The 14,149-nt window shown below is 32.3% G+C and overlaps 1 protein-coding gene across 1 annotated transcript; it reads left to right on the top strand.

Annotated features, from left to right (window-relative positions):
* The first annotated feature begins 2,200 nt into the window (after nucleotides 1–2,200).
* LOC131943144 (AT-rich interactive domain-containing protein 4B) lies at nucleotides 2,201–14,126 on the top strand. Its single transcript, XM_059303149.1, has 13 exons — nucleotides 2,201–2,220; nucleotides 8,119–8,250; nucleotides 9,241–9,377; nucleotides 9,546–9,671; nucleotides 9,764–9,959; nucleotides 10,126–10,309; nucleotides 10,857–11,116; nucleotides 11,200–11,355; nucleotides 11,530–11,624; nucleotides 11,910–12,073; nucleotides 12,383–12,457; nucleotides 12,594–12,716; nucleotides 13,900–14,126. Exons 2-13 carry the CDS (start codon nucleotides 8,122–8,124, stop codon nucleotides 14,043–14,045), a joined length of 1,791 nt encoding a protein of 596 aa, XP_059159132.1. The 5' UTR covers nucleotides 2,201–2,220; nucleotides 8,119–8,121; the 3' UTR covers nucleotides 14,046–14,126.
* Nucleotides 14,127–14,149: the final 23 nt, after the last annotated feature.

Raw genomic sequence — 14,149 nt, 5'->3', positions numbered from 1 at the left:
CACATCAAGCTTTAGCATTACAATAGGTAATAGGTATCTCACCTATTTTCAAAAGCAAATAGATTTTTATTTTAAACTAAAAACATCAAAGTCAATATAAGCATACCTTTTTTAACCCATCTTAAGTTGCAGGACACAGCTGAGTGCATGCTTCTGTTTCTAATGAAAAATTACATATTATTATAAGAAACAGATGAATACTTGAAAAAAGACAATCCACCGAATAAGCTCTAAGACTCTTCTGTTATTGAAAAGAAAATTTTAATAATTAATATAGCCCTACACGGGTAACTCTAAAATACGAATTTAATTTGATCAGTAACCTTGCTTGTATGTTAATTTGCTCTTATCTCCTAGTAGTTTTCCCACGTTGAAATTAATCGAAATGCCATTAATCCTTGCATCCCCAAATACCACCCCATTAGCTTTTGTTAGGTGTTTTTGAACAAGAACTGAAAAATGTATTTTTCTAATAAAAACATAATACAAGAGGATGTGAAGAAATAAACTGTTTTTACACAGTGTAGGCTATTTTACTTGGAAATCATCTGACTTAAGCTTAAATGATAAATGAAGATGCTGGTGGAGATGTAGACAGTTGTCTAACAACAAGGTAACAAAGGATATGACCCTAAGGTCACCCCCCCCCCCCCCCCCGCCCCTCGAGTGTTTTTAGAATCTAGAGACTTGTTTAAAAACAAAAATTTATTATTTTTAAGAAGAAAAAGATAATCAAATTAATATTCTCACACAACTTCAAGAGCTTTAATATGTGTCAGGATGTTCTCCGCATCATTACAACATATAATCGGTGACCAAACTACTGGGTAACGACACATTAGGAAAACATAGTATAGGCGTTATGTATATACATATATATATACATATACATATATATATATATATATATATATATATATAGGCAGACTATTTATATAGGCTTTATATATTAAATTCTTAATGCTACACTTCAGGCAGCGGCGGCATAGACCCCACGCCAGTTAGGGGCCCACAGCTGACCTTAATATTTTTTAAAGTTTTTTTTTATAGTTGTTTTGTAAAAAGATTACTGTAGCTGCAGTTGGATTATCTTTATTCTATAGACACCATACGACGCTCTTGTATATTCTTTTTCCCTTTGTTTTTAAACCACTGTGAAAGCCGAGTCCAATTTCTCCTACAATCAAACACATGCTGTTGTGTGAGATATATATATGCGTATGTATATATGCATGTGTATATATGCATGTATATATATGCGTGTGTATATATGCGTGTGTATATATGCGTATGTATATGTATATATGTATATATGTATATATGTATATGTATAGGTATAGGTATAGGTATAGGTATATATCTGTATATGTATCTGTATATATGCGTATGTATATATGCGTATGTATTTATGTGTATGTATTTATGCGTATGTATATATGCGTATGTATATATGCGTATGTATATATGCGTATGTATATATGCGTATGTATATATGCATATGTATATATGCGTATGTATATATGCATATGTATATATGCGTATATATATATGCGTATGTATATATGTGTATGTATATGTATATATGTAAATGTATATGTATATATGTATATGTATATGTATATGTATATATGTATATTTATGTGTATATATATATATATATATATGTATATATTTATGTGTATATATATATATATGTGTATATATATATATGTGTATATATGTATGTATATATATATATATATATATATATATATATATATATATATATATATACATATATATATATATATATATATATATATACATATATACACATATATATATATATATATACATATATACACATATATATATATATATATATATATATATATATATATATATATATATATATGTATATATATGTATATATATATATATGTATATATATATAGGGGGGGCAAACATTTTTTTTTGCGGGGTGGCCATTTTTTGTCTAGTTCCGACACTGCCCGCAGGACATTAAGAAGAAAACAATCGTATTTCAAATAGTTCTCGTATTTCAAAGCAATACTACTTCGCTCGCTCGACGGCAGGTATTTTTAAAAATCTCTATAATGAAATGTTAGGCTAGGACGCTCTTAAGTCAAGGTAAGCTTACTTTTGTAATAATTTTGATTAGGGTTTATGGCAACTTTGAGTTCTTTTGTTCTGGCAACTCTTGAACTTAAGTTTCTTCCCGTAACCTGTTTAATTTTAATTTAAAAAAAAAATCTTATTATTTATTATGATGGACCTAGAATCTAGAGATCTAGATTCTAGATCTAGATTAGATCTAGAATCTTGATATGGTCCTAAGAATAGAAATCTAGATCTAGATATCTAAATTTCAAGATCTAGATCTAAATCGAGCTTCAGTATTTGACTATTTGTGAATTAATTTTTATTTTATTTTAATTTTAATAATAATATTAATAACGTCTGATACTCTTAGTGATAGTTTTTGAGTTGCACTGACTAAAAAAGTAAAAGACAACGGTAGAAATCTAGTGTACAAAGTTAATTAATAGTTAATTAATAATTAGAGTCTAGATCTTTATTCTAGATCTATGTTAACACCTTATTTTTAAGTAGTATTAAAAACTATTAAGTAGATCTAGAATAAGAATAGATATACATCAGTACATCTGCATAGTCACTCACTACTCACTCGGACTAGTAACCTAGTTGTCTAGTGAACAGAGTTTCTTCCAGGCATCTTTTTGGGGTGTGGGAGAGGGGGTTGGGGGTGTGCTCTGCCCTCCCCCAGTAGAGGGTCTACAGCCCCTCCCCCCCCCCCCCCCCCCCGAACGAAATGGAATTTTTATAGAAAACATGCTTTTGCTTGGTAATCTCACGATATATAGATCTATTGGTAATCTATCGTTTTGGGTACGTAAAATCGCCCGCGATTTGTAATGTGAAAAACAGGTGACTTCTTAAATTTTAATAATTATTTCACATTTTGAGGAGGATTTATGTTTTAAAAAATTCAAAAATGTTTCCTTGATTCATTTATGTACCTGTTTTTAAACAATTGAATTAAAACTTTGCCGTAATTAATGAAGACTAGCGATGTTTCCAACAGATGCAACCATGCTCATTTACTACAGCAGCCATCTTGTCTAAGTTTTATTTTCATAAGCTTTTAGCGCCAGATTCAGGGGGAAGCCACTCTATTTTACAAATGGCTGCTGTTTATATAGCAAATCTTGCTCTCAGACACTGCTGTTTATAGTTAATTTCTGGCCTATATCGATATATTTAGCCATTGATTTAGGTTTATTATTCATTTATCTATAATATTTGACACAAACATATGACAATATAATTCTATTAAAGTAGTATTAAAGCCTTGACAATGAGGTAACGTTTTCGTACATAAATAGCCGCGGGCGATTTTACGTACCCAAAACGATAGATTACCGATCTATTCTATATAGTGTCAGAAATTATCTGGTAATGTTTGTTGGGTTTCTGTAACATTTGTTACTGTAATGTAAACCATAGCTTATTTGACAGTTGAAATAAAAAATAAAGTCAAGTGCATTTATTAATGTTTTCACTTAATGTAAAGTTTAATTGACAAAAAAAAGCGACAATTAGTAAATCTAAAGTAAATCTAATTTAGTAAAATAAAGTCGAGTGTAGTAATTAATGCTTTTTTTAAGAAACCAGAAAAAAACTTGCAGAAGATTTTGAAACAGCAAGATCTATGATCTAGATTATTCTAGATGTCGTAAAAATAGGATGATAAGATTTACTAAAGTTATAAAAGTAGTAAGAAGAATTAGAACAAATGTTTAGTAGCAGCAATAATTAGCACATACTCTTAAAATAATTAAAAATACAAAATTATTAGCAAAACAGTATTAAATGCAACTAAAATCAATCCATGCACATTTCTAAACATTATGTATTAAAAATAATATGGTGGCCAATAAATGATGGTTTACAGTATAATTTTTTTACCGGAACTGCTCGACAGATTACGCCACGGTTTTACTGTTTTTTTTACTGCTGTACAATTCCAGAATAATAACCAACGCTATCTTGTGATTTTACTCATTACTCATACTCCACCCCCCCCCCCCCCCCCCCCCCCCCCCCCCAGGAATATAGTGAATAGAGTCTAATAAAAAAATCAATAAATTAAAAGACCACTGGCACTAGAATAAATAAGGTAGTCATCATATCTCACAAGTCTTAATTTTATTTAATTAATATCCACAATGTGTCTCAATATGATAATATAATTAATACAAATAATAAAATTAATAATAATAATAACAGATTAGCTTGTAAAATCTGGGGAATTTTTATACCATTGTCCAATAATAGAATCTTCTTTAAAAAAGGGGTGTTAGGTTACTGGTAGTTAACTAATGACTAAATACACACATTGCTGCCTAATGTCACTAACCCTGTCCCTAACCCCAACCCTAGTCCTACCATAAGCCTAATCCTAATTTCTAACCATAAAATTAGTCGAGATTACAATACTACTAATAACCCAACACACCTATTTTATGGAAGAGTCTATTATCGGACATCAGTATCTAAAATCATCTGTAAAATCTAGATTCTAGATGTCAAATAAGATTTAATAATAATTCAATTTGTTTGTTGCAGTTTAACTTTTAACTTATTTAAGATTAATTGCAGATTATTATAGATCTATAACCTTTAGATTCTAGAATCTAGATCTAGTCTAGATCTAGTTGACAAGAATACTACCTGACCTGTCGATAGATCTTCATCTAGATTCTAGAGGCCTACTTTAAACTTTTGAGAGTGGGTCTCCCGTGGCTTGCTTGAGTGCAGCCCAGTGTTCTTGGGGAAGAACATGGGGGCACTTTCCCCAAGAGCATATCCATACCCACACCTCCCTCACCCCCCAGGACAAAATAATAGTAAAAAATATATTTAAACTAAGACTTTAGGCCTATAGATAGAAAATATAGCATAAGAGATAGGCTATATATTTATATAGGCCTTAATAGTTCAATCCTCTGTCTAGTCCCACCTCTCAAAGATGCAAGCCCCCCCCCCCCCCCCCCTCCCCTGATCTCAGAAGTTTAAAGAATTTCTGAAAGAAATCCTGGTTCGGTCCATTGATAATTTATTATTAGCATACACTACTAGAATCTAGATCTAGCTTAAGTTTTTACTACTAGATCTAGATGTATTCTAGAATATTAGTAGATCTACTTGCTGCTACTAGAACTAGAACAGATCTAGTAGGCCTACTAGTCTAGATTTTCTGGGATCCGGACAAAAGGCCAACATGGACAAAAGGCCGACATGGACAAAGGGCCGACATGGAAAAAAAGGCCGACTGCCAAAAGACTAAAGGCCGACAAGACAAAAGGCCGACTGCCAAAAGGACGACATCCAAAAGGCCAACAAGACAAAAGGCAGACAAGTTTTATAAATAACAAACTACAATTATAGGCATGTTTAATATCTAAAATATGTAATTATATACGACTTTTTAAGTTTCTAATAAATATTCTTAGGTACATACAATAGGATAAAATAAAACACACGATGTAACTAATTATTTGTTGCAGATATATTGGTCCATATGTAGGGAAATCACAGGGGTATGTTTACACAAAAAACAAAAAATAACGTACCAATTTCGGCACACTTGTATCACAATCACAGCAGAATTAATGAATCCTACAAATATAATATACATTTTTTTTAATGCAATTTGCAATGGACAAATCTAAAAAATAATTTAAATTTTATCTGTATTTAACATGTAGTGTAGTCAAGGCACGCGAATGTTCTACTTCATTCGGTTTCTTTGATTTCTTTGCGAAATATGGTGGTAACGCCACCTATCTGTTTATCCTTTGTACACTCCCATCATCCCTAGTCGCATGGACCCTATTGTTCACCTTATAATGATCGCAACTAGCATTGTCTCTTGGCGTTCCACCTTATTGTGGGCATTGATGCCTGCGGCTTTTGACTTGGTTCTTTGATGATTATCTCACCTCAATTACATAGAAGGAGCTATGAAAGACAGCAGTGACAGCATTTTGCAATATTTAGTTGTTGCTATTTGTATTTAAGACACACCTGTAATCTCCAGTCGCTTGACCCGATGGTTCACCTTATAAGGATAGCAACTTGCACCATCTCTTCTCTTGAATGTTTCACCTTTTTTCATACCTTATTTTGATGGCTGTCAACGTAGGAGCTATGCAGTAACACATATTTTGCGATATTAGTATTTTTATGCTTGTCTGCCTTATGGTTTGTCGGCCTTATGGTCTGTTGGCCTTATGGCTGTCTGCCTTATGGCTGTCTGCCTTATGGCTGTCTGCCTTATGGCTGTCTGCCTTTTGTCTGTGTCGGCCTTATGTCTTGTCTGCCTTTTCGATGTCGGCCTTTTGTCCCACACCCAGATTTTCTAATAAGTTAATAACAATCCAAAAGGCCTACTGGCCTATAAACTTAAAAACCTTTGAAACCACAACTTAGCTCTAATCTAGATCTAAGAAATAATCAAAGTCTATTGGCCTAATTAATTGTATTTTATTATAGGCTCATGAAGTCTATTGGCCTAATTAATTATATTTTATTATAGGCACATCTAGGCCTATTATTATGTTATAGGCAGATATCTATGGTTCTCAGAAAAAAGTGCTTAAAAAGCACACAGAAATCTACACAACTGAAAAATTGTCATGGACACACAGGAAATTGTGCAACTAGAAAATTGCATTCACAGAAAAATGCGCACACAGAAAACTACAAACACACACACAAAGCACAAACAGAAAAATGCACTAATAAAAGAATTGCTTAAACAGAAAATGCCACTCAGATAGCCCAGTAATGAGTATTACCGGTCATTCAGAGGTTTGTCTAGAACTTAGAAGAAGTGTGACTTGAGTTAGCACAGGATATTTGTGTTGTTTGTTATCACAAGTTCAAATGCAGGTATAAAAGCAGATTGAATTATTGTTAGGAGATTGTTGGTAGCAGCAAGGGAATGTAGTGGAATACATTAAGACGAGAACAAATAAAGTCCTGAACATTGCCTCAGATCGGGTTTTGTATTGAATATAACACACCTGCAACAACTGGTCTATCCTCATTGGGGAGGAGAGGGAATATAAACTATAGCTGTTGGACCTTACTTAAGCAGCCTTTGCAAACAGCATGCAGGTATGCAACCAGAAAATCAGAATGTTGGGAAGAAAAAGCAAAGAATTACAATAATAGTTCATCAGCAACCAAAGATATCAAAGTCATGCAGGCCTATTGATACTGAAACCCCAATTATTGAACTAATTAGAACTAAAATGGGCAGGACCATGCAATGTCATCAAAAAGTGATGGGGACAGTACTTAGGTGGTTCTGGTAAATTGAATGATGCTAATAAAGTACTGAACATTGCGTCAGATCGTGTTTTGTATTGAATAAAACACATGTAACTATGAAGATTATAGCAATGTGTGTGTGTTTATGCATGACATATGTGTCACTGTTCATACACAAACAGATATATTTTAGTTCCATATCTGTATATTTTAGTAGCTATGTGTGTCGAATTTTCTGTGTTTGCAATTTTATTATGTGTACATTTTTCTGTGAGCACACGTTTCTGTGTGCGCATATTTCTGTGTGCGCATTTCTTTGCAGGTTCACTTTTCTGTGTACACATTTTTCTGTTTGTGCATATTTGCCCATCACATTTTTACACATTTTCTGGTCACTGATAGTAAAAATACTTTTCATGTGATGATATTCCAAAAGACCCATTGATCAATAGTATTTGTAATGGTAGTAAGATACAAAAGGAAAATTAATTCAATTATGTTTAAAACGACTTTAATAACATAAAATTATGATAGTTGATTTAATAGCTGATTTTTTTGGATTGGGTGGGTGAGAGTATTGGTTACCTTTGAATAATATTATTGGAACAGATTATTATTAGAAATTGATGAATAGTTTATTATTCTAGTTACATTTATAAATAGGCTTGGTTTAAATATGTATGAATTCTTTTGATATTTAATCAGCTTCTGTTGTGAACCTGACTAGTAAGTATTAAATTATGATTTGACGAACAGATTATGGATGCGAGAATTCTTCGTCCACGTAATTTACAAAGAATAAGTTGTGTTAAGCAACCAGACGAGGCTTCTTTAAGGAGATCTGCTAACTCAACTGTATCTGATGATGACTTAATCCTTCGGAAAAATGTAAGTGTAGCCAGGAATAACGGAAGAGGTTTAAAATGTTTTCAATGTGTATAATATGAATATATGTGTACATATACCTATACATATATATATATAGATATACTGAAATGTGGTGTAATGTTTACTTTCAGTAACTTTATTTGTATTACTTAAAGAATATACATATCATATCTAGGAATAGCTGAGTGCTCAAACTGATACCCTGTGCTAATAATTTAATTGCACCTCACACTGAAGTATGGTTTAACCCCTGTTTTAGTAAATTACTTGACAAGGTTTGGCAGATGCATTTCTACTGCTGTAGTTCATAAACCTGATGTATCTTCATGTTAAAGTCAAAGCTCCAGAAAATAGTACAAAACACTACATGTGTCATCACAGAGGTTTTACTGTTACTTGTTAATCCCATGAACCTGTTGTATCACCTTGCAGCTCTCCCTCCCATAGACAATAACATCAATGGAATTTCTCCTGCCCTGAATACATTAAATTGTTTCACTATTGTTACTCCCTACAGTTAGAAGCAAAGCCATTTACTATAAAGTTGACTATGGCTGTAAACGCACTCAGTTGCTGAAATACTCAGCAAAAACTTCTTTTCTCTGTAAATTTTGCAGTTGGTGTCACACACACCCATCTCCCGGATGATAGTTTTAAGTGTGCACAGTTAACAGTAAAGATGCTTATCTATAGTCAGATATTAATACAGGCTCAGATATTAATACAGGTGGATTAACTATAATTAATCATTAGTTGAAGAATCATTAAAAAGAAAATATCATCTATAAATTTTTGAAATTTTTTGCCATGGGGGTCACCCCCTTAAATGGTGTCATCCGTTGCGGTCCGCACCCCCCCCCCCCCCGCCTCGTGACGCCTCTGTGCTGTGGAACAGTGGTATTACTGTACTCAACCTTTGTACAATTTTTATTAACTCAAATTTAATGCAGGCTATTATAACAATATAATTTTATTTATCTTTAAAAAAAGCTTTCATCAGTAGTTTGGGTGCAATGTGATAATCCAGATTGCCTTAAATGGAGAAAACTTCGAAGCGAAGTTGCCAACAACATTACAGAAGAAACCCACTGGACATGTAACATGAATGATGACAAAAGTTTTAATAGGTGAATCTCATAAATAATGGAAAATAAAACATTAAATACTTTATTAAAATCTTCAGAACAAAACATTTAAAACCAATTAAACATCATTACTGATAGTTTTATTGTGTTTATAATTCTATACCTTTGATATACCTTTAATATACCGTTGAATTATAATTTTGTTTGAAGCTGCACATACCCTGAAGAGAGTACCACTGCTTTTGATAAATTGGCAAAACGTGTGAAGTTGGATGTAATTAAGTCAGAGCTAAAGCCTGGCACATTAGTTTGGGCCAAGACTAAAGGCTATTGCAGGTACCTCTTTCTTCTCAATTATGTGAGCTTTGAAACTTAGTCAACTCATTACAAAACTGATGGTGTAACTAATTATATTGTTTTTCCTCTAGGTGGCCAGCCATTATAAGTGCTGATCCTGCCAATGGGCTTCATTTTGATGGAGATGGAATTGAAATCTTGTGGTATCATGTAGAGTTTGTGGGTGGAGAGAGGACACATGCTTGGGTTGGTGCCAAAAGCACTGAGGTTTTTGGGCCAGGAAACACACACCTTATACAGGAAGAAAAGCAACCCAGGCTTCCCAAGGTCTTTGTTATTTAAGCTTTACATGCACATTTTAGTCATGGACTCCACTCTGACAAGTACTTAATTCTACAAATGTGTAAACATTGCTGAGTTTTAGTTTTATAGATAGAGCAGCTCGATTATAATATACTCTTAATTAAAATATCTACATTTTTTAATCTATTAGAAAAAATCAAAGAGACAAAAAAGATTTGGTCTTCCAGCTAGAGTAAAGGAGAAAGATAAAGACACATACAAGGGTGGTTACACAGTGCATGAGTCCATTAAAGAAGCTTTGATTTTGCTGCCACTTTCATTAGAGGATAGATTAAAAACTTGCTGGTTTACCAGTGAAAATTTTAACCCTGCAGGTAATGAAGCTGACACATACTGACAACTGTTGAGGAGGAATTTAGAATTACATATCAATGTGTATTCTCAATAGTGAGGTTTCTATGCCTCTTAGGGTTAGAACAGATGTCTGAGAAAATTCATATGATTTCTTAGTAGCTACTATGTTTTTGTGTTTTTAATTATGTATTATGTCATCCCCTATGGTTAAGCTAGAGGCTGAAAGATTTCAGTTTAAAATTTGGCAACAATCATTCTTTTTAAAAATAATTTTTTTTCCTTAAATTAGTACTATTTGTTTTAGCTTTCTTCTAAAATATAAAAAATGTTAGGCATTGTTTAAAAACAGTTTAAAAACATTGTTTTTCAGTAGCTGTGTTATACTTAATAAATGTTGGGATATAATTTTCAAGTTGTATTGAAATTGCTAACAATTTCCTAATAAATGTATGATCTTTTTTATTAAAACATGGTTATTTTTAACATCAAAAACAAAAAGTTATTTGTGTTTACTGTTAGGATTGCTAAAGCTGCAGAACATTGTAGTATTTTAAAATTACTTTTTAGACAACTCTTTCAAGAAAAACTGTTTTAAAGAGACTATCAAATCAAAACATCAAGAATTAAGGAATGAACCAATTAAAAATCAAAACAGAAAGTTTCAAGGAATTGAACTGAATGAAGAAAATAAAAAATTGAAGCAACATTCTAAAAAACCTATTAAAGAAAATAACAACCACAGTGCAAGAAGAGAACTACAGTGTTTAGACTTTCCCACATCACTACTGGATGTATCAAAGGAAGAGAGGTTCATTCTAGACTTAGAGGTTAGATTTCTTTTGTAAAGTAATGTAAGAATTAACTTCACATTGCATAACTTTGTGTTAATTATACCTGTTGCTCATGTTAGATGTACACAAGAAATCAGCGCCTGTTTGAACACGATGTTATCAGATTCATGTCACGTAATGGCTTGAAATTAGCCTTAGCTCCAATCTGGCAGAAAATGGAAGTCAGTATATTTAGTCTTTATCTAGCAGTCCATGAGCGTGGAGGTTATAGCCAAGTTAGTATTTCTTTAAATTTCAAATCTTAATTTCATTAAATGTTTTCTTTAAATATTTAGAAACTTTTTTGGTATCTCAATCATTAAAACTCTGAAGTTACTGCCATTTTATGCATGGCAGAATCATGTTATAAGTTGTCTAAAAGGTAAACTAAATAATTCATGTGTACTTAGGTGTGTGAAAGGCACCTGTGGCATTCTGTATATATGGAGGTTGTGCAGCAACCCAATAAACAAGGAGGTTCCTTGGCAAAAAGGTTTTATAAAAGGTAAAAAAAAATGCCTGCAAGTTTAATTTTAATAACACATGTCCAAATTCATTTATCTAGTATTTAACCAAGCTTAATTTTAATTATTATTTTAATAAATATTGTAAAACATTTTGCTTTTTGATTATTATTTTTTGTATTCTTCATAAAATAGTTTTTGTAATTTTTTTTTTATTACAATAGGGTGTGAATGTGCATGATATTGCTTTAATTTATGTGATTGGCTGCAATTAGCTTATCAAATAAAAAGTTCTCTAATGAGTTGTATTATTTTCTCCCATCCAGAAATCTCTATCCATATGAGCTTTATGTTAATGGACAAGACTATAGTTTTATTGTGCAAGAGCTAGCTAGCTCTTCTAAACAAAAGTGCACAGAAGTGGTATTCAAGCACACATCTTGTAGTGAGGACAGGTTTTCCACAGGAGAAGAAGAGTTTGATAGCCCAGGTAACAGTAATTAATTATCAGTGGATAGCTAATGGGAAGAGTGGGAAGAGGGTCATTTCTAAGTAATTTTATTATTTTGATCCTTCTGAGATTAACTTTTTTTTAAGTTGATTGAATAGGGCAGATACAATTATTTTGTACATTGGGACAAAATTTTAAGACAGATATTTCAGAATTTTAAGGCTCAAATTTCATTAACAATTGTAAATGTGAATCATGAAAGTTTTTTGCTATCTATAATTAACGTTAATAGGAAGTTAAGTCATAATGTTAAAATTTTTAACATATATTCATTCACCTTTCACCTAGATGTCCTCAAACACTTAGATGAGCTGGATAAAATTCTAAAATCCTTGGAGAATGGAGAGGATGCTGATAATGAGGGTATCAAAGTGATGGTCTATGTTTTTTAATACATCTAGCTATGTTGTAATCTGAAATAACATCATTTTAAATGATTCAAAACATATTTATTTTGAAAAAAAAATAGTTTCATAGTTTTTCTGTGTTCATCAACCAGACAGACTTGTGCCTGTATTAGAGACTAATCAACAACTAATCTCTGGGCATGATTGGTCCAACTATGGGTCTCCACTTGAGATGGATGTGACAGGATCAGATAAAGGAATAGCAGCAGAACCAGGTAGTTATTATTATTTTCATTTAGTACTATCATTTTATATGACATTGAAAACCACACACTTGAAAGTTTTTATACTTTCTCGTAAAAGAAGTATTGTAGTCGTGCAAAAAAGAGATTTGTGAAACATCTCTGAGTTGGAAAAACATAGTTTTGCAATTTTGTCCATATGTCTGTGTGTGTCTGTGCAGATGTGTGTCTGTGAACATGATAACTTGAGTACCGTTACAGCTAGGTTGATGAAATTTCATATATAAGTATTATATAAAATTTGTAAATCTATATCAACTTTTCAGCGATATTTGTTTTTGGAAGTGGAACTTATTATGGTTTTTCAAAAGCTTATATTTTGAGTACTGTTTCAGATAGACAAAATATAAGTAAAAGATCTAATTCTCTGCCTTTTTCAAATTTTGATTAATTTCCGGTGACCGTAATTAATACTTTACATTATTTCCGATTTCTCGAAAAACGCATATGAATTTTTAAATTACCAATATTCTGCACTTTTTATAGTACCAATATTCTGCACTATTATACACACATTGTTTACTGTTCACTTAGTGCACAATTCTTTATTCTATGAGATTCTCTTATATTTTAAAAAAGGTTTAAGTAATTAAAAAGATTAAAAATCATGTCTGTATCCTAGGTTGCTATCCACCGTAGTGTTATCTATAAATATAACTCTCTACTTCGCCCAACCATGTGGGACACCACGCAGACTTTCTAACCCTCCTCCTGCCCCCACCCTGGCCTCCAGGCATGTGCAACAGTGTGTACCTACCCACCCCATTTGGACAACTGCGTCTTTCAGGAAGTCTTAAACGAGTCAACCCGCCGCTATTTAGTGACGGGTTAAGTATATTCGAGAAAGTTTAGGGGAGATCACTCCTGCCTATTTTTTAATAACATAGGAATATTTTTGTGTGAGTTCATTGCAGGATTAGCAATATGTTAGTGTTAAATTTTTTGTCACAGCTATTTATTTTTAGGCCATTAAAATTCTTCTTATAGTGTAAGATAAAAAACAAATACCTGAAAGTATTACTGCCACTTATAGCTGATCCTGAAATGAATGGAGATGTAACTGGAGGTTAAAAACTGAAAAGTTTGCAATCAACCAGTGTGTCATAAAACCAGAATTTATATCACACTATTTAGTACAGTGCTTGATCCATTACAGAAGAAAAAGCCCAAGTTGTGCCTGAATTAGACTTTCCTAGTTCTGTTGAGAGCAGCGAAGCATCTGATGACAATCAGATTTTACATGAAATGCAGGCGTTACAATATGATATGGATGTTCTTCAAAATGAAATTGATCAGCTATGAGTACTTGAACTACTTACATTTATTTTTTAAAATTTTCTTGTTACTTTCTTTTATGTCTATGTGAAAACCATTGTTGTGCCATTAACCATAAAATAAAATTCAGA

This window comes from Physella acuta, unplaced genomic scaffold (genome assembly GCF_028476545.2).
Source record: "Physella acuta isolate Inbredline_101_S28 unplaced genomic scaffold, ASM2847654v3 ptg000443l, whole genome shotgun sequence".
NCBI lineage: Eukaryota > Metazoa > Mollusca > Gastropoda > Physidae > Physella > Physella acuta.
Note: the sequence above shows the minus strand (reverse complement) of the source record. Positions and strands in the feature narration are given on the sequence as shown.